The following is a 26,785-nucleotide window of genomic DNA, read 5'->3' on the forward strand; positions in this document are numbered from 1 at the left end:
CTAAGTACCAAAAGCAGGAAAAAAACCTTTTAACAATCACAGCTTAAAGGGTCAAAATAATGTGTAGCCTTTTTCTTAATGTTGTAAAGACTAATTAGACACCATACTTATGGAGCCACTAAATTTTACATTTTATGATGGCTTCTCATATTTGTTTAGGTTACAATAGACTCCAGTCAGTCAAAATTCTCCTGTAAATTTGCCATCACTGTCAACTCAGCCTTCTGGGTTTTACAATAAATTCATAGCATTTTTCTGGTCAAACACAAGCATACTTCCTCTCTCCCATGACGTCAATATTATAATGCTCCCCTATCACTCAGATATAATGAAGGCTTAATAGTTTTAAAAATTAACGCTCTTAAGCAGAGGTTAGGAAGTTGGTAAAACAATGCTCAAAAAGCTCCACCTCCAACTGTGTTAGCTAAATTAAAAAAACAAACCAAAACATAAAATCCTTGCTTTCTAAAACATATCTCCATAGAAATCATCTATTTGTTCTGCTAATATAGAAAAAAGTATATAGCAGGCTGTTCAGGGGATACCTGAATCCTAAATTCAATTCACAGTACTGCTCTTAGTCTTAAAGCTCCTCTGAAAATGTGCCCCCTTGCTGTTCTCTCTTCCATCCATCCCTCACTCCAACCAAAGCCTTTCCTCTGGGTTCAAGTGCAATGCCAGGTTAAGCTCTTCATCATTCTGTGTTCCATTTCTACACACACACACAACTTTGCAAAAACAATATAGGACTCACCAGAGTTTCTATGGTCTATTGGAGATTTTGACTGAAGAAATGCAACTAAAGAATATAAATTTTTATAACTAGATACCTAAAGTCCCCTTTTAGTGCTCTCTTGATCTCTCAAGTAAAATCTTTTAATCATATAAAGAACTGTGCAATACAAATCTTGTTTTTACTCCAGTACAATGCAGTGATTTTACATACATAAATAAATATTTACATACATAAATAAAAGCTATCAAAAAGAATTAACATCTGGCATTAACATAAAAAGCCACACACATTTGCTGCATCAGCACTATCTGAACTGAAAAAGTGAGTTATATGCCAGACACTTGCTAGACAGACCATAGTATCTCTCTTCCAGCTGGCACCCCATCTATTTAATGAATAATAAGAGGATTATCACTATTTTACATACTGAAACAGACAGTGAGGATGTTGAAAAACAATGACAACTTAGCAACAGCAACACTAAATGCTGCATATCACAGCCTTTAACCCATCTCTTGGTTTCCTGGCCATACAGCCAAAGCCAGCCTGTTCCCAGTCTGCCACTTCACAACAAGGCATGTCAGCACCAAGAGCTCTGAGAAATACACTCACACCCACACAAAAGAAACTCCCTGAGGTCTCTGTGAGTTTTTAACAATGGGCAAGCAAGGAAGTACTGAAGGACAATAAGGTTCTCCAGATGAAAACATTCAAAAGTTCAAGAAACAACTTGAAATTTAGAGAGAAAATCTGAACACAATTCTGAGCCCACATACAGCAAAAATCCTACAGTGTTTCCTTCAGCCCCTTGTAACAGGCAATTTGTATCACCTGTTTATCCATTGCATTAAAACTGTATCAGTGAGGCGATTGGTCCAGCCACTGCTGAAACAATAAAATGTTCAGTATTTGTGAGGAGACCCATATTCATTGTTAATATTAGCAACCAATCTACTGCAGTTTGCAGTTAGTGTAAAATTCATTTCAGTATTTTTGCTATACAATGCAGAAAATTCTCTGCTAAATGCAGTGTCTAATTATCCTCAAATAACCTTTTAATTATTCTCAAATAACCCAAACATACAGAACTGGCACAGCTATAACTTGGGGCACAATGTAGCAAAGAATAGTTAAAGATTTTGCATGTTTTTCAGCTATAATTATTATCAGTGAGGCCCGTCATACACAGTGACTGTGAAATAAGTTAGTGAGTTCATACCCTGCAGCAAGGCCTCCTTTGTAATTCCTGTTTCAGCTGGAAATTCTTTGAAGAGATGATTGAACCATATCGCCTCCATGAAAGCTGCAAAGATATGACAACTGCTGAGAAATTAAAGCGAGAGACTCCATGGAAAATTACAGATGCAGAGCTGGAAGCATTCAAGGAGAAGGTAAAGCCTTGCCTACTTTTTACATATCTACCTTTTCTTACCCTCCAGATGTTTGAAGCGATTAGTAAGAAAAAGTGAAACAGCAGATATGGCATTAAAAACACGACGTGTACAAACCTGTATTTGATATTTACAGATTGGATTTATATTGTAAACACTGCAGAGGTGTGTTATGATTGCATTATTGAGCTCTCTCAGACCTTGGCATGTTTACACAGTATTTTCCAGGCTGATGAGAAGCTCTGCCCACATCAAAGCCAGCCAGATGAAAACCACCTCTGAACCAGAAGCCACAGTTACTGCACTGAGCCTGAGCTAATTGAGTCTGCTGAGGTTTATTTAAATGGTCCCACTGTTCTGGAGCTTGAATCTCTTCAAGGGCGCAGTTCCAAACATTCATCACTTTGGGCCATTTAGAACTGAATCCAGACACTTCAACTAAGCTAGAAATTTCTCCAAAGGCAGGGTTGAGCATGAATTCTTACCTCAGTGGCAGAGTGAATACTAAACCAGTCTACCATGCAGAAGCTCTCCTGCAGCTCAGAGGAACTTCAAGGCAGATGCTGGCTGATACACTGGGTGAATTACAGCCCAGTCTGCTCTTTACATTTGTTGGGAAAACACCTTTTTACCAATGAACCACCAGGATTCATCAGGCCAGTGACAAAAGGATGCAAACTCTTTCACCCTTAAGAGACAAGTTCTCCTGTAACTCACAGAGAATTAATCTAGCAATTTTAGTTATGGTTCCTGTGGAATTAACCTGAGTAGATTGGGAGTTTACTTATCTCCACTTTATGATGCTGGTAACTTCCTCAACAGAGCAAGGATTGCAACTCTGAGCTCAGAGCTGCCAGAAGTCACAGCCTGGCATATTAACATAAGCAGAAATCAATGATGATTTAAGATAACACATTACACTACTGACTGCAGGCTGACTGCTCACTGTGCTACCCTCATCATGGAGCTGAAAAGCAGCATAAGGTTATATGGTCAGCTATGGGCAGAAAACCTTAGAATTATTCTCACCTTAAATTATCAAAAAGTGAGAGTCAGAGCCCTTAAACACCTCAGTATAAAAGATAACAGGAATATAATCACAGACACTCACATGCAGAACTAGTGAGGATACAACAGGAAAAAAATACGTGATTAAGCTTAGTCCTGTCTAGGTCACTAATTCAGGAAAAAGAAAAATTCCTCAAAAGTTGAAGAGAGTCAGCAATATTAAAATACCAAATTACTCTGTAAAACAAGAACAGCAACAAAAAGTTTAGCTTACACATCTGGAAAGACATGCCTCTTATCTTCAGAAGTAGGGCAATTCTGGGAATTTTACAGAGGACATTAGAACACCTTTACAATTTAACAGAAAAACCTGGCAGCACAGATAAAGGGTGATGTTATAGGATGATTCTCATGAGGTAACATCTGGCTACATTATGAAGGTTCTTACCTATATAGTATGTACAAGAACAGTGACATTTCTGTAGAGAAGGAAAACTTAAGATCTGAATGGAGAAAAATCTGCTTTTTACTTTCTCTAGGGAAAAAGAAAATAATTTACAAAATCAGTTAAGATACATCTATCTTACATAAACCTTCCCTGGTCTCTTGTTCCCTGTGACTTGTGGTTAAGCCATAAAAATATTGAAGATTTGAGCTCATAAAGTAAGTTCAGTACAAAAATAATCCCTATCCCCAGGAAACCTTACACAGGAGTGAACCATTGGAGTGGCCCTAATATAACTACACCAATCAAAAAGTGTGGCTTAGCCTCATATTCTGCCATGGCTGAGACTCTGGACCCCAGAGCAGACCTGGCTTCCAGTGCTGCCAAAGCAGCAGCAGAAAATCTTGCAGGCAAGGGGGAGTGTGGAAGTCCCTAAGCCACCAGAGCTGAGGATCACTGACCTGACTGATATTTTTCTTTTCCTGGTGTGTTTAATCAGAGTTACCGCCAAGTCCGTCTGAATGAACTCTTACAGGAGCACTCGAGAGCAGCCAACCTCATTGTCCTGTGAGTTGCAACATTTTTGATTCTAAGAATAATGTGGAATGAGATTCTGGACTGGAGCTACAGAAACCCTTGTGTTAATTCACTGAGCACAAAAGTAATCTTTTAAGTACCTTCTGGAGGACTTGCATCTGGACTGATGTTTCTCTGGGACTGCACTGAATATGAATCTGTCCTGGTGATGAAGCAATTGTAAAAAGGAAAGGAGGCCACCAATAAAATTACCCAAAAAGGCCCTTTCCAGAATCGATTTTTATTTACAGACACATTTTTTGTGCACAGCTTCAATAAATTAGCTTGCACCTGTGATGCAGATAAACCTCTACGGTTCTATTAATTCAGTCTCAAAAAAAAGGGGTGGTCATATAGTGCTTACCACAAATTGACCAGATTTTAAAACTCCCATCTCACAGTAACTGCAGATAAGAAAATAGACTGATGAACTGCAAAACTGTGCATGTGTTGCCTTTTTATCCTTTTTTAAAAAAACATACTATGTGTGAGTTTTATAACCCCAAAAATAGTCTTTGCCAGTTTAAAGCTACAATCAAAAAGCAGTTAATATCCAGTACTATCAGGTGAGCAAGGGTTTGTTTTCATATCATAAGGCCTTAATTTGCAATCTTTTACAGTAATTATATCACAGCTGTATACGAACAGTGATGTTTTCTGCTTAGCATTTAATGAGAAGCCTGGGCTACCCCTGCCTTCATAATGATAATTTTATTTTTCCTCTGCCCAAGCAGGAGCCTCCCTGTGGCAAGAAAAGGAGCAGTGTCTGATTACCTGTACATGGCTTGGCTAGAAATTCTCTCCAAGAACCTTCCTCCAGTCTTAATGGTCAGAGGCAACCACAAAAATGTACTGACTTTCTATTCTTAGAAAAACAGCAGTGCCTGGAATATGCCTTGCTTGATTCCAACAGCTACATTTTTAATGGCAATGGTTCATCAAAGACACACTCATTTAATACAAATCTAAAGTTTTCATAATTAACAGGTTGTTTTTCAAAAATCCAAAGCAAAAAATTAAAAAAAAAATGTAAATGGTCCCTGCTGGTGTTACACTCCAGTACAGGCAAAAGAAGGAAAATCTACCTATATGTTACCTGAGACAGCAAATATTTTGAGCACACAAAGAAGAAATTCTTCTGATTTTATAAAGTATTGAAAAAGTTTTTGATATTTATCATAGAAAGCAAAAACTAACTGTGATAAAATAGAAAAGATTAAATCTCTAAATAATTTTTTCAAACTGCACTATCATACTTGCTAATGGGCACACAACACGATTCAAATGAAATGCACCAACTTGTGAGACAAAAACCTGTATGGCATCCATCAGGTGTAAGTCATGAACTGATAGAATGCAAGTAGAATATATGCAATGATTTTTGATTATAATATTGCTAAATTAGGATCTGCCTACAACAGATGCTTTTACCTAAAATGTTCTGCTAATTTAAATTAATTCAAACAGTTCTAATTTAGTCACAAAAAATTAGATGCATAAAAATATGGACTTTATTACAAGACTTGATAATGCATTTTCAAGCTCTGACATGCAATAGAATATGTGATTGAAATAATTAAATGTTGTAAGTAAATTTCACCAAAAAATTAGTAAACCACTAAATATTCTGACAATTTTTGCTATGAATGTTAGGGTTAATACAATTTGATATTATACATTGGGATAATATGTACAGTGATTTATGTGATTAGAAAACAAAAACTCATTAGCTGAGTTGAATGCCTTACTTTTGATTTATATAAAAGATTTCTCTCTTTTTTGACTTTCTAAATAATATTAATTACACACTAACTTCAAATAAAGGCAATTCATTAAGTTGTGTAATTTTTCTGTTTTCTACTCTGCAATGTTATGGTACTTTATAATTTCAGCTGTCAAGAAAAGCAGCTTCTCTTTTTAGTGGGTAAAGCTACATCCTATGTGTAAGCACTATTTAAATCAAAGACCATCAAGGAACATTTATTTATTTTCTGTAGTCCTGCAACTCCTTTACAGAGATCAATCAACATGAAAGCCTCATGAAAGCCAGGGAACCCTGAATTTCACTAATTGTATATTTTAAAGCAGGCCTCAGCTTCCATCTTGCTCAAATTATTAGAATTTAACTTGTAGTGGATTTAGCACTCCATCTCCAAAAATGACAAATATTTTATATTCATATTTTTCTGAGTTCAACGGCAGCAATTCAGCAGAACATGGTAATGTAGCCCAGTAAGCCATGCTTTATTTTCTCTATCTATTAAAGGCAGGATATTAAATATTGATATTTTCTCATAATGTTCTTCCTTTGCCTCTCACACATTTACAATCAGGCTGAAGGATCATTTTACAACCTAACTGCATTACACAGAAGTTTCCTCCATATACCAGACTTCCTGCACAACCCTGAGCAAACCAAAACACACATTCTGCACCTGCAAAACAAGGAGATTATTCTCACCCTTCACAGTGATGTCAGCAGTGATACTGGAGCTTGCTGCATGCTGCCAGGTCCTTGCGGCTCCTTGTGGAACCATAATGGTCACCATCCTCTCCACCTCACACAGACACAAACTGAACAGCACCCAGCCAAAGCCAAGCTTTTAGGGAGGCTCCATTTAGACTTTGTGGGTTTCTTACCACAACCTACACAAAGGCCTGGAGGAATTCTTCACCTCTGTTAAGTCCTTTAATGATGCACATGACTGGGGATTGTTTCTTAAATATTCCCAAGTACTGTAATTCTCAACCTGTAGGGAACATTGACCCAAACTGTGCTGGGGGACCCTAAGCAGGTCCAAAAAGAGAATGAGCACAAAATGAACCAACAATAGCACTTTCAACACTGCTCACACTTCTCTCTCACAAACACACTGCTGTGGGCATTGCAAAAATAAATCCCAAGAGATACCTTTCTAAATAAATAGTCATCAAAAACTAAGTACTGACATACATGTTTCTATAAAATTTCTTGCTTGCACTACAGTGACTAATTAGGACATGTACCCACATAACAGTGGAATGGGATAAACTCAGGAGGCAACAGCACTTAACTACCTGAAAGTGTTATTTCCACAAATTCACAAATAATTTAAACAAAGTATTTTCCTGTTCCTCACCATGATTTCTGAATGTTTGTGGACCAATTTGGAGAGTGTACTAATAATGAACTATCTTAAATTGCAACTTAGATGGCAAAATTTTGTTAGTCCACCTACCTCATTTCCAACTCCATAAGAGACAGTTCTGTTGCAGCTGAGAGAGCCACAATACACAGAGTAACACCATACAATTTCAGAGGGCTTCAAGCATCAGTCCTCCTTGTTCTTTAGCCACACCTTTCATCCCACCCATGTTGATGCACTGCACCTGTGTGCCCTCTGTTCCCTGTGTGGTTGGTCAGTGCCCCTGGGCACTCCATGGCTCATTGCTGTCAGTGCTGCTCACAGCTGTGCCCACTGGGGATGAGGCTGGGCCAGCCCCACTCCCAGTCACCACAAACTGTGTGCCTACACAGTTCTTTATGTAATTTATCCATAAAACAACTGCTGAATTTTAATCACCAAGTTAGTAACTAAACTAATTACATGTTTGACATCTCTAGGAAAAAATACAGCTCTAGTGCTGTCTAGCACATTTTTAGCTTATATCACACTACCAATTCCACAAGTTTATATAATTTAGGCCAGATTTGGTCAGTCATGACAAAAGCAAGCATGGTAAAGTGACCAGGGACATTTAAGTCTGAAAATACCATTGCTATGAAGCAAGGACAAAGAATATTCTGAATTTTGTTCAAAAGCCTAGGCATCCTGCACAGCTAAGCTTGTGCCTAAGGGCCTGTTAAAATGATCCACTATTGTTCCTCTCATCAGTGAATCTTACCTTTCCCTCCTAATGTTAGTGGAGCTCCAACAGGTATCACAGAAGGCATTTCATCATAGTTCAGAGCCTGCACTTTCCTTAAATCTTTTTACAACCACTGGCAAGCTGCCCATCTTGATCACATACCCCTAAAGCACAATCCAGATTATGCTGTCCAGAACAGTATTCTTCCAATGTTTTTTCACTAGATCACAACAGAGATTCTTTTTGAAGGGATTGTTTCTTTATTTTATTTTTAAATCTGCTATCCAACAGTGCAAGTAGAAAAGCTACCTAGCCAAAAAGGCAGTGAATTGTGAGGATTAACAACTGTAACTACACTGCAAAAGGCATGTTGTTATCCTACTTCACACTCGAAGGAGTTTCCACTCAATCTTCATCATCACAAACTACAAAGCTCCAGCCACCAGCATAGGAAATTTCATCAGTCTTAAACCTCAGCAATTTTCATTACATCTTTGAAAAGTCCTACCAAAAGCTTTCCTGACTGAGCAATACTAATCCTCACAAAACCTAGACACTTCTCATTTTTTCTCTCTTTCTCTAATTCCATGTGGGATATCAAGATCTTTTCAGCAAAAGCAGTTTCAGCACCTGATCAGTAGTTTACAAGCCAGAGACAGCAGCAGGTAACAGGAATCTGCACTGCAGTTGTACATACGGGGCAAACAGCTACAAGCAGTCTTAGCTACTACTGACTCATCTAACTCCCTTTAGATGTTTGTCACCTCCCCTCAGGCAGAGGTCCCTGACCTGCCAGCAAAGCTGTGGGGACAGCTGTGAGGAACCCTCAGTATTTTCAGCTTGAATTTCAGGGGTCTCCCTCAAACTTCTTCCTCTGGTGGTTTGGTGTCATTGGACTTCAAGGAAGTGAGTGTGGATCACTCCAAGATCCTGCTCTGTCTCCCTTGTTACCACTCCAACTCTTGGCAGCAGAACAAAAACCTTCAGTGCTGCAGCTCTTTGCTAAATGAGTGACTCATCACCTAAGTTACAGATGAGGAAAGTCAAGGTTTGCAAGTGTTGTGCTTCAGCAGAGGTCAGGCCACTGTTCAAACATCTCTTCATGCTGGTGCCCAGGGCACAGCCCCCTGGCAGCTGTGTAGGCCAGCACTGCTGAGGGAACACCTCACACTGGCCTTGACTCTGCAAGGAAAAATGGCAACAAACAAATACAGTGAGTTGCAGCTCACATTCTCCACAAACAAGTGCAATAACCCACACTCATGCCATTGGCTGGAATTTCATCAGAGGAAATTAAGTTTCAAACAAAATCAAACACTCTAAGGTTGTCTGGAACAGAGTAGAAAGCAATGGCAAAATTCCACAACCCCCATGCTGTGCTGCAAACATGCAATCAAAAATAGTTTCATTACAAACATCATAACAGCCTTTTTAAATTACAAACCTTCATCACTGGGAAAGAGACAGCTGTGCTAAGTAAGAATAGGGTGGGAAGTCACTGTTTTAAAGCCAGGGTTTTCTTCTAATAAAAATCTTCATTTTAACACCAAAACTTCAATGGGGAGAATTTTGTGGCTATTACCCCAAAAGAGGCTCTGTTTCTTTCTGCGTACAACAAGCAGCCTCCACTCCTGCTCTCAGTCCAGGCAAAAAGGCAGACGATTTCAGTTTATCTCAGGATTGTTTTTCAAAGGAGGAAATGCCCGATGGAGAGCAGCACTAATCAGCCATCAGGAATGCAGGAACGTTTACTGACTCTACAGAGCAAGGAACACCTTCCCAGAACCAAGGTAAACTTGGTTTTAGACTTCCAGCATAAGGCTGGGGGGGGGAGTTCCCCCTGTAAAGATCTGAAAAAAACAAGTGTCACTCAGCTGAGTCCTTTCTCCTTAATAATATCTTTGGATGAGGCCTCCTCTCTATTATTCATGGCCTTCCAGGTTACCTCAAGCAGAGTTTAGAAACCAGCCTGCTTCCCCAAGTCTGGCCACTCATAAAATTGGTCCTTTTCTACACTATAATGCAGTCATAAACTCCATAAAGTCCTGCTTGTATAAATAAACATTTACAATTAAATACTAATCTGATACTAATCCTATAACCTTCAATTTTTGGATAGTTTACATCAGAAGCCATAAAATATTTTAAGTAGCTTTTTCACATGGGTCTGTGTTATATATATATTCTCCTCCAAACAGTGCATACTATTTAGACTGAAAATACTGAACAGGAATCAAAGAAAGCCCAAATTGGGACATTCTTAAAAATACCTTTCACAACTGAACTGCAATGAGTAGTAAAGGTTTCACTGCCATCTGGCTGCATTTAGAAAACATAACATAGCAAGGAGACCATCACATACACTTAAGAGTTTAAAACAAAAATTACAGAGACTAGCTGACAAAATGTAGACCAGCAAAAAGAATCCAAAAGTCTGTAGCTATTATGCAGAGCCAAATACCTCCATTAGCCTCACCAGGGACAATTCTGAAACTATGAATCCAACGGATAGTCTTTTCAGCCCATAGCAGAGAGCCATGGGGGAATTCAGGAAATTCCCTATTCCTAAGGATATACATGTGTCCTGTAGAATATATCTATATGTAGATAGAAAGACAAAGATATAGGAAAAACAGGGGAAAAACTACATCATAAATTGAATGGCAAGATGGCAGATTGTATTGAAGACAATGAAGTAAGTCTTCTGCTCTGTATTGAAGACAATGAAGTAAGTCTTCTGCTCCAAGACAGAAGAACAGGGCAGGCCTAGCATTGACAGGTTTTCCCATCCACCTCACCATCAAGAACTGTTCTCCTCTCCTAAGGCAAACGCTTCTGTCGTGGCCTGACCATTTCTGTTGGAGTCTCTTTCTGCCTCTACTTTGTGCAACGTGTTTTAAGATATGCTTTAACAGCAGGATTGTACTGGATGCTCTCCAGAGGTCCCTCTCAGCCCCAAGCACCCCGTGACTGTGAAGGACAGCGGCTATTTGCCGGCCGCGGAGCAGCCCGCTGTGCTCAGCCCCCCCGGCTGTGCGGGGTGGGAACGGGGACGGGCCCAGGGCTCCTCTGAGGGCGCCGCCACCGCCGGCGCCTGCCCCTGCCCCGGTCTCGGCCCCGCCCGCCCGTGCAGCCGCAATCGCGTCCCCCGGCAACGCCGCGCGGCCCGCGGGGTCCGCCCGTCAGCCTGCGGCAGCGCCGCCGCCGCGTTCCGAGGGGCGCCGCGGGCCGGGCTGCTGCCCGAGGGGCTGCGCCGGCAGGTAGAGCCCGGGCACGGGGAGAACGGGGCGCCGGCACCTCCGCCCGCCCCCCATGAGCCGCGCGGACCGCGGCGGGGAACGCCTGGCGAGTGGTCCATGGCGCGCTTCCCACACGGCGGCGGCGGCGCTATGTTGGCCCGGTGCCTCCGGTGGCTCCGGCACCCCTGCGGGCGCTGTAAGGAGGGGTGGGGGAGTTGCGGGGCAGCATACACTGCCCAGCCCGCAGCCCTCGGGGGCTTTGGGAGATACACGCTCCCCAGCCGCACCGCGGGCCCGCTCGCCGCCCCTCGGGGGCCGGCCGGCCGTGAGGCGGTGGCCGCGGCTTGGGGCGATGGGTGACCCCGCCTGACACACGGGGCGGGACCCTCGGTGCGGGCGCGGGGTGCCCGGGAGGAGCTGGGCGAGGCCATTCTCACCGAGGGGGGAATGGGGTTGCGCCGCGCGCGGAGAGGCCGCGGACGGGCCGGTTCCCCCCTCTGCTCCCGCCCCCATGGGCCGCGCCGAGTTTTGGCGGGCTTTTGGCGTGCGGGTGGCCGTCCCTCACAGCGTCTCTGCCGCTCCCTCAGCCATGCCCGCCTCCGAAGCCGTGCCGCTGCCGTCCCCCAGCAAGAGACAGAAGGGCTCGGGGCCTGGAGAAGCCTCCGCACGGCTGCGCTTCACCAAGCTGTCCGAGAACGCCTTCGCCCCGTCCAGGGGCTCTGCGCGGGCTGCGGGCTACGATCTGTACAGGTGAGGGAGGGCGAGGGTACGGCACCCGCGGCGGGAGCTCCGCCCCGCTCGGCGAGCCCTGCGCACGGGGCTTCGGTGGCTGGGAGGGTTCTCGTGGCCTCTTGCCGAGCTGTCCCCGGACAGTCTCGCTGGCCGTGCAGGAGAGGAGGCCAGTGCTGATCTAATCATATCTCCCTTGCTCCCCTCATCCCTCACCATTTTCGGTTATCTGTGGTCCAGCCATGTTACAGCATAGATTTCAGGCACAGATGCAGTCGTTGGCTGAAAGTCAGGCTTGACAGAGCATCCAGAATTGCTGTTGGTGCTCACATTGGCCAGGTTGAGTTCCTCTTGAAAGGAAAATATGGTAGTGCACGTGGGCCCTCCTTGCCAGCACTTGTGCTTTTCTGCTTTCCTCTTGGCTCCGGGGCTGCTGCCTGCTAGAGGGCCTTGTGGCAGTTTGATAATGCTCCTGGCTGGAAACCACGTGGGTTCATGTACAGACTTAGTGAAAGCCATTGAATAAGGGCCATTATTAATTCAAACCAAAACCTAAGTTTTTGTTTGTTCAGGAATACCTGTAGCTAGACTTGTGGTTGTTTGCATAGTGCTTCTGCAATCAACTCACTAGTTTTGAACAAGTGAACTTTGCTGCTGCCACTTCTAACTTACCTTTTTTAGTATTACGTAGAATAACCAGCCTTTTTCTTCCTTCACCTCTCTGACTTCTTTCCTGAAGATTTACTGCACTACACCTTACCCTTTTTTCTTTTTATCCTTTTCATCTCACCAGGTTTGTTTTTGTTCCTGTTCCAATGTTGCACTGTAGAAAAAGTTGCACCTGGAAAAAGTCTGTTTTATAGAAAACCTTTCAGTGCTTCCTAGCATTTAAAAACCAGCTCTTTGTCAAGGTCAAGACATGACAAGTATTGTCACCACTGCTTTTCATTAGGGCTCCAGTTGAGTAGCTTCAGCCAGTTCTTAAAATCTCTGTAGTTCAGAGTTTCCAGGAGAATCATGTGAATCATGAACTGTCAGACTGCTCAGAAAGAAAACATTGTTGCCTAAAAGTTAACTTAATAAATTATTAATTTTGATTAAATCTAGTTCATCTGCTGTACAAAGCGTAATCAGACTGTATTATTCATAAAGTTTCTGCTATTGCACAAAAAATTTACAACCATGTTCACCTAATGGTTATTTTAAACTTGTATTTTTTTTAATATCTTACTAATTAAAAAACTGGCAGTTGCAGGAGTATGCTGTTCAAATGACACTCCTGGAATCTTAAACTAGCACCATCAGAATTGCAGCATCTTGTGGTTTAGGATCTGCATTCAATTTCACTAATCTGTAAATATTTATTGTTTAAATTTCATGGTATAAATTCTCTGGCAGATAATTCTGGGTAATTTTGTACCTTAAGTTACAATTAAGAAACTTTAAAAAATATTCTATATAAACCAGTGTTTCTTCCTTTAACGTAGTGCCTATGACTGCGTGATACCACCCATGGAAAAGGCTGTGGTGAAAACAGACATTCAAATAGCACTTCCTTCTGGGTGCTATGGCCGAGTAGGTGAGTACACAGCTGTCAAAGGCTGCAGAGTCATTCCTAGAACAGGTTTGACAGCATCTTCACATTTAGATTGTGCCTAAAGCTTTCAGAATTAGTAAGCATAAAAAAGGGGTGCCACGTGGCTGTGTGATTTACTTAATCTTGTAATATTTTCCTGTTACCTGTTGTCAGATACATTTGAGGTTTGGTATGTGTCAGGTGGCCAAAGGATGATCAGCAAAAATGCTTGTACCCTACATACAACTTAACTTTATAGGCCCCACAGTAGTTCATTATTTGTATGCAGTTTCAGAATTCAAATCACAAAGATTAATAGGTAATGGACATACAGAAAATGCATCTCTGGTTGTTTAAAAATCAACCTCAGAGTACCAGTGTAGTAGAATTTGATGACATATTGTGATAGAATAGTTGAGGGGACCTGTACAAGATATTCTGTTTATTTTGTTCAATCTTCATCTGAATTATGTAGAAATTCTTAAAGTAAAAAAGCAATAGCCACTCCAGTGGAAGAACATGATCAGAGTTTGCCATGTCCTTTTATGTAAAAGAACACATGCATTTCTCTTAGCCCAAAGAAAATTTAGAGATCATATCATTTTTAGTTCCACATCCCAGTAGGCTAAAGTAAGTAAAAACCCAAATCCCCACACATAATTTTTCTGTGTATAACACTGCTTAGGAAATTCCTTGTCAGGAATTGTTTTCCTTCATAACTTAAATGGATTGACCTAATATTCTTCTGAGATGATGCTGAACCAGTGGTAGTCACCAAAAATAAACCAAGATTAGACAGTCTGTCTGCTCCAGTTGCCTTCCTTGGAGAAACCTACTCTGCATTTGCAGGTCAAATAAAGATACGTTTCCATTACTTAAAAATTGCAATGTTATTGTTGCCTGTTGCAGCTGTTATTCTGTTTAATATGTATGTAAACTCTTAACAGTAATTCCTGTAATATGTTTATTTTAAAAAGGCTGGAAACAATTGTCATTCCCAAGACTCTGTGCAAACACACTATATAACCTATAAATACTGTCTTTTTAAAGAAATAAATTGTAATACTTAAATTCTTTTCTAGCACCACGTTCTGGTTTAGCTGCAAAGCACTTCATAGATGTTGGAGGTAAGCTTTTTGTTCTTTTTATTAAGACTTGATAAATACTGATCACAGAAGTGCCTTAGTTTCACACTGTAGTGTGCAAATAAATGATGGCTTCCTGAGGAATCTGGCAAAAGGAGATACCTGGGTAACACCTGAGAGAGACAGGTCATCATAATTATGTTAACACTTTCTTAATTATAAAAAAATTACTGATTTTTTTAGAAAAAAATTAATTATATCATACTTCTGTAGGCAGTGCCTGCCATAGAAATTACTTTTTGGCTTATGCATTAAAGATGACTTCTTACATGCTGGTTTCTCTATTTTCCTAACCAGCAAATTAACTTGAGAATTGCATGTTTTTCTGAATTTTCAAAACTCAAGGATACTCCCAGTGTTACTAGCACCTTAATTAGGAAGCTGTTCAGAAATGCCATTGGATTAACCCAAAACATTATATAAGAGAGCTGTGTGAATACCTTTTCCACACTGGAACTAGTGCAGAGATTGCATGGGAACTATATGCACTACAGTTTTTTCAAAAGCTGAAGGAACTACTTTACAAAGTAAGTTTTTCTTCTTAAATGTGCATTTTGTGGTTCAACATTAAAACTTCAAAGTACACTCATGCTACAGTTTCCTCTGGTGTTAGTAATCGGTAATGGTAGTACTTTGTATAAGCTGGGGAATGTATTGGACTGGCATTTAATTTCAGTATTTAAATTATTTCTGCAAGTAGACTTCCAAATACATACTTAGGACCACAGGGAGGCCCAAACTCATATTTTCTACTGGAAATGCATTTCCTCTATCTGAGAGAAAAACTCTAAAGAAGCAGAATATCATTATTTTAATGTGCACTGGTAGCTAGTTCTCTGAACTACGTAGTTAATACAGCCATACAAAATACAAGAGTAAGCTAGTTTTATAGTCTTGGTACTAGAATACAGCTGTATGACAGTCACTTCCTTACAGCTCTGATTCTGTTACCTTGCCAGGGGTACGGGATTTGGATCTGTGCAAATCCATAGCTCTCAAATGAAATGTTAGAGTTAAGAACAGATTTCTGCTTGACACTGAATGAGCTGAAGTTAGCAGAACAAATGGAGCCTGAATTTAGTCCAGCTGTCTTAATTTCAGATAGGGTATTACTACTAAAATTAGTAGTACAGTGGTAAAGCACTTCTTGACATATGGTGGTGTTTTCCAGTTCCTTTTTCAAGACTGATTAGCATTTTTAGATCTCAGTATTTGCATATATATTGTTAGTTGTGCATCAGAAGTATACAGGATGTCATCATGAGATACTGTAATAATTTATTAATCTAAACCTTAATCTAATCTAGTTGTCTCATACACTGACATTTACTAACTGGGTACCTCTCAAAATTTCTCCTGACAGCTGGTGTTATTGATGAGGATTACAGGGGAAATGTTGGTGTGGTACTGTTCAACTTTGGCAAGGAGACGTTTGAAGGTAAGTGTTAAGCCTGGCAGAGCCTATTTTCAGCCGTCTGACTGGGAATGAGAAACTGATTTTTTTCTTTAAAAGTTTATGCAGAGGTAGAACTAGCTGGGGACATTTTTCTTCTCTCAGTTAACGAAAACATAGATACTTAATAATGTCCTGTCAAGGGAACATGTAAAGGTTCTACTCATAGCAAATTAAGCAGCATGCAAAAAACCTGCCCACAAAACCAGCACACCACCACAAAAGCAAACCAAAACATCCCAGTTCAGCTATGCTTTAGATCCACAAGCTATACTGAAATTCAACATTGTATCAAGTTATTACCTTTCTCTGAAAAACAAAATTAGCTGAGCAGTATTTGAGAAAAACCTCCTCCAGAATCCTGGGAAACATAAGCAACAAAGACAGGATTTTCCCTTTATTACACTGTCTTTCTGCAAAAAGTCAGTTTTAAGTTTCAGTGCCCAATTGCAAGAAGTGCTTTTGTAGCCTCTTCTGCATCTTCACATCACAAGCTGCTTGTGGAAGTTCTGTGAGCCAGATTGGTTATTAGTGAGAAACTCGGTTTTCCTTTTATCAGTTTGCCTTTTTCTCCCCAAATTCCTGGGTTTAGTTCGTAAAAAGAACTACATTATCCATCCAGCTGTCTCTCCATCTCTGCAGTACTTGTACATAATGAACTTAAAATGCCAAGAGTATGGCATCAGGAATGAATGGAAAAGCCTTGGGCTGGTACAGCTGCTGACATTCATCACAGAAGGACCAAGCAAAAGTTTATCTTAACCTGTATTTTTCTGGGTCTGTTAACCTCTCTTTAGATAAGTTTCAAGTGTTTTCATTTTTAGTATATTCTGATATTCTTGAGAGGAGATTGTCTATATTCATAGTTCACTTTTTTGAAGGAATTAACAATCTTTTAACTTCTCTGCAGTTAAAAAAGGGGATAGAATTGCCCAGCTCATCTGTGAACGCATTTATTATCCTGAGCTAGAAGAAGTTGAAGTAAGTTGACAAAAGAAAATATTTCTGCTTTTTCAATGATTGTTAGTTTTAAGATACTTGTATATGAGGAAATTTATTATATAGATAAATACTTGGCTAAAATGACTTTCAGTGGTAAAACTGCTTAGCAGCAGTACGACTTGAATGAAAGTCTTGATTCCTTGTACATACTTGTATAGACTATTATTTTTTTTCTTCTTTTTTGGTAAGTTTTCAGAGTTTTTGAGGAACAGTTCAGTATATACTAGAAATGATTGTCTCACAAGCATTTGTTTAAGCTTGTACAAAAGATATTCTAAGGTGTCTTGCATACATTTTTTTGTTTCTTAATTATAGCTCTTGTTACAAGTAAATGATAGACAGTATCTTTTGTATAGAAACAAAAAAAAGTTAAGGCACTAAACCGGCTTATAATTGATGTCTTTCAGACTCTGGATGATACAGAACGTGGTGAAGGTGGCTTTGGCTCTACTGGAAAGAACTGAAAATGACTTGAATACGCTTTCTATTTTTGTTTTTTGTTATACTATTTCTAAATTTTCATCTGAATTAGAAGTAGGATTTCTGGAGTACATAAGAATATTTCAAGTTTTATTGAGACTTCTCTGTATCTATCCTCCAGGAAATTTGTCTGCATAATGAGGAAATGTGCATGACTGGCTTGACTTATTAGTTAATGTATTATTTTCTCTGTCAAGAAGTTTGGTCCTCAGCAATAACAATATATTGTTTATGTGGCAATTATACTGTAATAAATGAAAAAGTCTTAATTATAGATGTTATTTCACTCACCTAAACTACAACAGCCAATTGTTCCCTTGCCAGTTTTTGTTAGACTTCTGAAAGCTATCTTCCCCATGGCTCAGGATTTCATACTGAGACCCTGTTTCCTACAGCATCAGTGACAGTATCAGTAGGACTTCCCACTCTGACACCAAAATCAGAATAAACAAAGATATTCAATATTGCATCCTCTACAACCTGTCCAAATACTTGTGTTTCTGTTCAAAGCTAAAGTTCCGACTTTGATCCTTAGCTGATCTTCAAGTGGCCAATTTTTCAGCTCTCTTATATTAAAAGCAATACAGTTTGAGTTAAATAACTCATCTGGAAATAACTTCTATGTAGTAAATAAGAACTATGAATTATACTTCCAGAATATTTGTTACAAATTTATCAATATGTTTCTGTATGGAAGAAAAATTCTGAATTGAAGCAGTGCACAGTTTGGATTTTTAAGTTCACTATTGTCCAGTTAACAGAGAATGTTTTTTGAATCTGTCCTAAACCTGATCCAGTAAGTGTGTGGAATTTATGAAATGACTCTCTGACTTCTAGGTGAAAGAACATTAAGAGAAGAGAAGAAACAAAAAAGGAAAGAAAAGTGACTATTTTTCCACTTTACATAAAAGCATTAGAAAAGGCTCTGAAGCTCTCAAACACTTCTTTCCTGCAGCTGTCTGTACTTTAAGATTTTCTTATCTGGAAGATCACAGGTAGGAAATACTGTGCCTTAAGTTTTAACAATGGAAAGGTGTGCCCTTTGTAGACTGATGTTCACACTGCTGTTCTGCTGGGTAGTTTCAGCTCAGGATAATTCTGTTGGTATTAGTTTCATGTTCTTGTCTAGGACTATTTTTAGTGAAGTGGGCCTAAAATACTACACATTTTATACAATTTATCCTGCCTGCCCCTACAAGGAGCTGGAAAATAAAGAGCCGTGTGACAGCATTCAGATCCCTTCAGCCATGGGATAGGCATTACACTGGCTTGGCAGTGCTGAAACAAGAAGTGGATTCATCTTTGTCTAGGGTTAGAAGCCTTTTCCTCTAAGTGATATGATATCCTGATCAGTTGTTTTGCTGTTGGTCCTTGCCCCTCATCACAGCCCTGTGCTTGGGTCTGTACACCCAGACAGACCATCAGGAGCAGTCACACTCTGCAAAAAGCCACTGTAAGCAAGAGCTCATCATACCAATGCAGTCTAAATGATCTGGGAAAGCTGAGCTTGACACTAATTTTATTCAGTTCTATACCCTGCCAAAAAAGAACTTAAAGGCTATTTAAAGGTCTTAAAATCTATTATCCTTTTGTGAAAAGCTGTTTCCTCTTCTGGACTGTAAGTCAAAGTTTTGCTGCAGTTTTTAGTTTCCACCTCCCAAAGCAAACACCCAGCAGGGATTCCACTGATGCAAGTCCTTTTTTAAAAAAGATGCTACAAGAGGCCTCACTTGGACCAGCAACCTGCAAGGAAGAAGTTGGAGTTCAGGTGATACTCATTATTTGCTGTACCTGATGGAAAATGATCTGATTTTCATTTTTGAAAATAATGCTAATACAGATTCTGAGATAAGTATTTGCTAAAAAAAGCACAATCTCAGGAGCTGAGACACATGAGAAAAAAAAAAACTTACATATGCATGCCTGCAGTAACTTGACAACATTAAAACCGTTATGTGTCATTACCAGGAAAGCCTCACTTGTTTTGAAAATCAGTATGGTGGAGTTCCTTTCCATTGTTTCTCAGTACTTCTCTAGAGAAGTGTGTCATGAGTTTCAGATTGCTGCAAGGCCCTTCCCAGTAAGGACTTTGAGAACGTTTATCTGAAATGAGAAATGCTTTCAAGCTTACCTCTACACTGAGCTCCTCCGTGCACACCAAGCCATTGCACATAGGTCAGTAATTCTGGTAATTCCTGTTAGGGTGTTGGGGTTTGCTATTTTCTTCAATAGAAATAGCAAATTTTTGAAAGACATATTTCTACCCAGACAACAAGACTTACCAATGTACTGCAAGTTCTAAAGTTGATACTGCTCCTGCAGATCAAGGCCTGCATTTGAAACTTGTAGAAACTTTGTACTGGGACTGAGTAGAAGCTTCTTAAAACAGCATTTGCTACTCTATGGTTCAAACCAAGCTATCTACATCTCTTTTATTTATAGTCCCACAATTTTGTTAATATGGAAAAACAATGCCCACACAATTATTTTCATGTTCCCTTTTTCCTATAATATCTACATTACAACAATATATTATTTTGGTATCTGGTAAGAGAGAGGGGACTGGGAAACAATCTCTTTATCTGAGACCTATCCTACCTCCATTACCTAGTTGTAAATTAGTTTTATAATTCAGTGACAAACTGCCTAAGTGTGTCATTGAGTGCACATGCTTCAGCTCAGGCAAGTAACTTCAGAAGTTACCCAGCAGTGTGCACAGGGCTCACTGCTGTGTAGACAGATTCACATTCCCAGAGCCTGCAGTGGGGTGTGATCCCCAGGGCTCCCTGCAGGTACCAAACTGAAGAGATGTAAAGCTATTTCCAAAGTAACAAAATTAAAATCACTTTAAGTAAAAATTACATTGGGCTGTTCTCCACTATCACTGGCCAGATCCAGGCAAAGCTACTGTTTAATTCAACTACTCACATCTGCGAGAGGAGTTACCTAAAGCTTGAAGAACAATCCTGTGGAACATCCTCTGTGCAAATGAAACATGAAGCCTTTATAAATTAAAAGTAATTTGTTGGGAATTCTTATCCACAGCAGAAAAGAACATTTTCCTGCAAGGAAAGGAGAAGGACATTACTGACTAACAATCTACTAGCTTTTTTTTTAGAAATGGATTTGACTTGTTGCAGGGATAGAGAAAATCTGGCTTTTCACCCCAGGTGAATTTGGAAGAAAGTTGAGATGCTTAGCCCCACATTCATGTCCATGGTTTGAGATCTGTTATGAGACCTGAGAGGGTTCTATTTTTTTACTTCAGCTGCAATATTTACAATAACCTCTCTGTCCTTAGAAAGGCAGAGGATCATAAGCTGATGAGGGTTTTGAAGGAACGTGAGATTCCTATACAATTCCTACCACTTGAACTCTCCACTTCTGGACAAAAATCTTAAAACAAAAATTATGGCAGTAATACCACTGCTACCATTGATTTTTAGTCCTTTCTTTCCCCCAGAGTGTTAACCTGGTGTTTAGTAGTTGAGAATTTAGGCACAGCCTCCTCAGCTCAGCTGTTATATTGCTCTGTGGCATGGTAGGAATTTTATCTATTTAATGTTTTCTAGATCAGCCACTAGATGGCACTTAAAGTTTGCTTTCTTTTCCACTTCTTTTTCAGAGGTATTTTTCAAAGATCTGTTCATCTATAATTAAGAGTTGATGACTCCCACTGGGACTATATTGGTGGAAAGAAAGATGCAGCAATATTTGAGTGAAAGCAGGCAAAAGTATGACCATTAAAGGGGGAACAATGACAATAATTTAAATAAGATTTGGGTGGTTGCAGTGTTTGCATAATCCCTCCTGGCATGCAAGAGCAGAAGAAAAGCCTGTGGCTTTTCTCTCCTGCTGTGTTTCAACAAAAATGGAAAATTGTAATGAACAGCAACATTTTTCCTATCTTTCGTATTCACTGTGCTCTTACTCTCTCTTCCTCCATTCCTTTTAAGTGGAATGCAGACTACTTAAGAATTGCATTGTAATGAAAGTAATGTATAGCCTGGTCAACTCTGCATTGGATTTTCCAAATCAAATGCCTCTGGCTGCAAGTTCAGGATATAAATTAAAACTTACTTAATACATGTTAACTCAGTAAGGGTGGGTGATATATAGTAACCTGAATTATGTAAATTAAGGTTCCCTAGTTTCTGTATTGCTTGCTGCTCCTGTAATAATACAGTTTGGAGCTCTTGTATTTTGTCTTCCTCTAAACCTTCAGACCTTCTAATTTTTCTTTTTTTTTTTTTTTTTTTTTTTTTTTTTGGTTAAATAACTATCATTGTATTTTGGCTTAAAGATGGTTAAGTAAGTTTTGGTATTAAGTAAACTTCTATGACCCTGCCTATTTCCTGTCCTGTCAAACCTTTCCTTGTAAGAATAACAGTGTCCTTTTATTTGGTGGAGTGTAGCATGATGTTTTTGGCAGGCACGACATTTTTGACTTGCATAAATTTGTGACCTCAAGTGCAAGAAAAGTGAATGCTTGCTTCAGTACCTCATGGTTTTTGCCTAAAAAGAAAAGTGTCCACATGGCTAACCATTACAATTTCTGAAGGAAAATTATCAGCACACTTATTCCACGTGATTGCACATGACTGCACTTCCAAAGAAAAGAACCAGAAATAAAAATAAGTATTTTGCACCTAGTTATGTAAGTTACTGAAAGCCTGAAAATATAGGGCAGACTGTACTGCTTACTGGTTTCTGGAGTTGGCACACATGGCACTTCCCTCACTAACAGCTATTTGGCAGTCCCTACCTCAGTAAGGATGTGATTCTGCAAAGTGCAAATTCGGGTCTGCTGCTGGGCAGAGAATGTCATTGCATGGTGAGAAGTTGCAGGATCGGGTCTGAAGATGAATTTACGTAATTATTTTCCTAAACTTTCCCTCCATTAACTGTGTGGTTATATAGCTCTTTACCACTGAAGTGATGCTTTTCCCCTACTCAGAACACAGCAAGAAAGCCTTTTACCCTGCCAAGTCTGAAAACCTGACAGATTAATTTTATAATTTGAGAGCTCTCATCCAGAAAGTAACTACTGTATTTTAACTTGTAAAGTATATTTAAACAAACACATCTGAGCTGTGTATGCCTACTTGTTTCCCCTTAGAATTTGATGGGGTTTTTTTCATTGTCACAAAAATTTTATATTAACATTCTGCATTTTAGAGAATATTTGTATAGTATAATTTGTAACAAGAGTTTTGTATCAATCAATACTGCTTATAGCCTTGAACTGAAGAAAGTTATCCTTTGTCTACTATTGATTGTAGCAAAGGAATTAAATTGCTTTCATTTTGTAAAAGGAAAAAGGAAAAACAAACAGACATGAATGTAGCATCCTTGGCCAGATTCTTTTAACATGAGTATTTTTGTTTATGGATTCCTGCTGTGAAAGGTTGTCTCCAGGTGTCCAAGACAAAATAACTATGTGTCCTCCTTGGAAGGAAACATCTTTGCTTTGCAGCTAAACTGATTGTGCCATGTCTGGCAAGCACTATAGTTATCCAGTGCTGTCTGCTAATACACCTCAATCCTGATGACAACCTTCCTACCTGCTTAGCTTACACTCTCTTCACTGCCAGATTCCAGGGTTCCTTCCTTAGGGTGCAGGAGAGCATCAAGGGATCCCACTTCTTAAGTTTTCACAGCAGCAAACACAAAAACACCAGTCTCACAATTCCACGTAGAAGTTACTGCTGGCAGCAAGACAAGCTGATCAACATTACAGGTAATTCAAGCCATTTAAATTCTGCAAGAGTATTTTTCTTCATCCTATATATGATGCTGTATCTTAGCAATATATGTAGGCTAGAGCAGTCAAAGAAAAGGAAGTGTTTTGTTAGGGGAGAAAGTATATTTCAGTCCTGTTTTTACCTTTCTTCTCAACTTGCATTTAAGTCATTAGTAACGTGAGAAAACTGAAAAAGGAGCTGTGACAACGACAGGAAATCATGGATTCAGCAATAGAGAACTCATTGCTCTCCCTGGACATGAAGAGGAGGTGACTGAGAGCTCCACTCATCTTGGTGAGGATTATTTTGTTTGGGATGGGAGTTTTTGTCCGGTTAGTTGCGTTTTAGTACTAATCATATCAATTAAGCTACTAAAAGTTCTCCAGGAAAAACTGGATAGAACTCACTGCCTGGAAGACTGCCACCAGATGTAAAGCCAAACTGCTGCACCAGGGAGGCAGCAAGGTACTGGGTTTTTTTGTCGAAAATAATTTCTTATCGTACACTTTGTTATCAGTTTCTAGCCAAGTAAGGCTTTAAGAGTGGCTTTAAAGAGGGCCTCATATTTCTGGAAGGCTGACAGATGTTGTGTCCCACCCTAGGTCACCTGCAAAGAGCCCCCAGACTGCTGTTCATAACTTTCCCAAATGGCAGTCGAGTAAGACTGACTAATAGTCAAAACAGGCAAGCTTTCACTATTGTATCTTGAGCAGGCTGGAGGTCTGCTGTGTGGGAGAAAGAAGCCTCTGTTTGCATTTACTTTTTATTTGGATGACCTTTGAGATGCTTAGCATTTATGAGACAGCCTGGACTGAGCAGAAAAACACTCAGGCACTTCCAGGTAGTTTGGATCCTACAACAGGCTTTTTAATTTTTCAATTCTGCCTGCTCCTGGCCACCTGCTTGCCAACAGAACCTGCTTATTTATTTTTACATCATTATTTTCTGCTAATAAAGTTGATTTTAAAACTATAAGAACCTAAACTAATAGCAATAATTACAAATGGGACTCTACCTCTGTCCCTCTCCTCACAAAGTTTGCTATTCAAATGTACAGAACTAAAGCCCTAAGCATGGCTGGATATTTATTACAGCATGCAAATGATCACCAATTCCAGAGCTGCATGCATGCTAAATGAGAAATTATTACTCATTTGCAATTATTCCAGGAAATCTTGAGTAGCTGCCAAAATAATAAAACAGCTGGATGAGAAGAGGGATGGGATCAGTTTAAGCTGGCACTCAGGCTAAAGAAACTCATGCAAAGTCACAGCCATGGGTGTCTGGAAGACTCAGCTTTATCCCACTGTGGAGCTGATGCACAACATCGTGCATTGTTACATGCTAACATCTGCCCAGAAAATGAGTTACTCCTCCAGTCTCCATTGGAGAACACCAAGTGCCTCTAGAGCCACAGATCAGCAAAAACACTGCATCAAATTCAGAACCATGATAGGTTTGTTAATCAAGACAGTGTTGTTGATACTAACCCAGGTTAGACATTATATAAGTGGAGTTTATTACAAATACTGTGACTGCACGAATAGAGTAGATGTGGAGAAAGCTAAGGCTAAAGTCATATTTTATGGTGCCTTAGGATCTCCCTGCATAAATCCTTTTCTTCTCATGCCACTGTTCATTGATCTCTACCATCTGGACCACCAAACTTTCTTCTCCAGGTGTGCTATCAGCTAGCAGGCAATGGTAGGAGTGATTAAATAGGAGGTTGAAAAATTAATGTGAAACTTACTCACTTCTAATGAACAATAGAGAAATAATTTGAGCTGTATTTAACTGGTACAAAAGAAAAGTGCTTATAAGGTAGGCATTAGAATCACAAATTACACCTGGAAGCAAAGCTTCTGGCTTAGCACTATAAAGTACATGCCAATAGTCCAGGGAAAACTCTTTTCTTAAACGCATCATAGGTCCATTAAAAGTTGCCTCTTCTACTGATAAAAGTGCATTCCATGGTCTCACTGGTCAGTGCATATTCCCAAAGCCTGGTGCTGTTTCTGGCAAAGCTTTATTATATTCCTACATTACATAGAGCACTGTGCAAATGCTAAACAAAAGAAAATGACATCCAACTGCTAACAAAGACTTACCCTTTGCCACAGCCAAAGTAGCCATCAGGCAAAGGCTTCCTCTGAACCCATGCTCATTGTGTGAAGCACAATTCAAACAATCATCAAATGGTATTAATCATGGCCTTCCATAGCTCTATAACTAATATCTTTAAAGTTATCCTGCATGGTAAATATAATTTTCAGCAGCTGAGAACTGTGAAACTGCTACAGCCCTCATCAGAATGCTGAGGATATTGGCATTGCTTTAAAACTATCTCCATACTCAAACAGTTTCCATGCACAGATGTCTTCAAGAAAAGTCAGAGGATTGGATGTTTTAATAGCTATGGAAGTATTTTATTCCCTCTGAAAAAAATATTTGGGTTCATGTTTATTAATGCCCAATACTCAAGGTCAAAAAGAACATTCATACATTTGGCCAGAAGCATTGCTTTGCATGAAATCAAGATGCCAGAAGGTTATACTTGATCAACAGTAGGTGCCCAAGGGATTTGATTGAAAACATTTGCATGTATTAAATCAATAGCTGTCAAGATTCCTCTATCTATAAATGCAGTTGGTTTTAGTAAACATGTGTTGAGTGGTTTTAATTTACCTAAGGAAAATATGTTGGAATTATGGGGTTTTATGTGTTTCTGGGACATGAGCTCACAAATTGCCAAAGAACTTTGGCACAATTAAAAGGAGTGAGAGTCAGACAGACACTTCAAACACTAGTAAGGGCAAATTTTGAATGTTTGCCAAGTGAAATGCAATTAATCAGCGTCTCTGCACTATTTACTACTGAGAGATGACAAAAATCTGTCTAAGGAATAATTACCAAAAGAGAGAACTGTGGGGTGGGACACTGCATTGGCCTCATGATCTGCATACAAGAAGTCATTAATATAGAATTACATCTGAGATACAGTATAGTCATAAGACTGAGGGACCTTCTCTCAGAGTTCCTTTTCTCCATCAAAATGAAACATAGAATGCTTCTATTATTCCAAAGGCTCAAAGTCATTCCTAAGGGCAATAACTAGTCAGCTATGTCATACTCTCCCTAGGGATGCTGTGGAAACCCCTCTGGCTTGATGCAGGCAAAGAAAGGAAAAAGCATAGCATCAAGAACAGCCCAGCATTGGCTGGTAGGTTGAGTAGATGACCTGACAGATCTTTTCCATCTGTAATTTTCTTCTGTGGCTTTGATACTGAAGGCCCTGTGGACATCCACAGTGCTCTTGCTTTCCTGGAAGCCTTAATAAGGATCTGGTTTGGAACTCAGAAATACAATTAATATCACTGAGAATATTATTCTAGTGTGGTGTGAGAGGCAAAAA

The 26,785-nt window shown here is 39.7% G+C and overlaps 2 protein-coding genes across 4 annotated transcripts in view; both read left to right on the forward strand.

Annotated features, from left to right (window-relative positions):
- SLC12A1 (solute carrier family 12 member 1) overlaps positions 1-5,026 on the forward strand; it is a 42,462-nt gene extending 37,436 nt beyond the window's left edge. For both annotated transcript variants that reach the window (XM_030955125.1, XM_030955126.1), the window contains exons 24-26: positions 1,992-2,127; positions 4,080-4,147; positions 4,891-5,026. In XM_030955125.1, coding sequence (XP_030810985.1) covers positions 1,992-2,127; positions 4,080-4,147; positions 4,891-5,026 — 340 coding nt within the window. The remainder of the gene's footprint in view (positions 1-1,991; positions 2,128-4,079; positions 4,148-4,890) is intronic.
- A 6,132-nt stretch (positions 5,027-11,158) lies between these two features.
- Positions 11,159-18,105, forward strand: DUT (deoxyuridine triphosphatase). Of its 2 annotated transcripts, none has more exons than XM_030955585.1 (7): positions 11,159-11,265; positions 11,832-11,994; positions 13,461-13,552; positions 14,632-14,676; positions 16,058-16,132; positions 17,058-17,128; positions 17,557-18,105. In XM_030955585.1, the coding sequence occupies exons 2-7, from the start codon at positions 11,834-11,836 to the stop codon at positions 17,611-17,613; spliced, it is 501 nt and encodes a 166-aa protein (XP_030811445.1). In that variant the 5' UTR covers positions 11,159-11,265; positions 11,832-11,833; the 3' UTR covers positions 17,614-18,105. The 2 variants fall into 2 exon arrangements, with proteins under 2 accessions (XP_030811445.1, XP_030811444.1); XM_030955584.1 differs by having other exon boundaries at positions 11,229-11,440.
- The last annotated feature ends 8,680 nt before the right edge of the window (positions 18,106-26,785 follow it).

Source organism: Camarhynchus parvulus, chromosome 10 (genome assembly GCF_901933205.1).
Source record: "Camarhynchus parvulus chromosome 10, STF_HiC, whole genome shotgun sequence".
NCBI classification, from domain to species: Eukaryota; Metazoa; Chordata; class Aves; order Passeriformes; family Thraupidae; genus Camarhynchus; species Camarhynchus parvulus.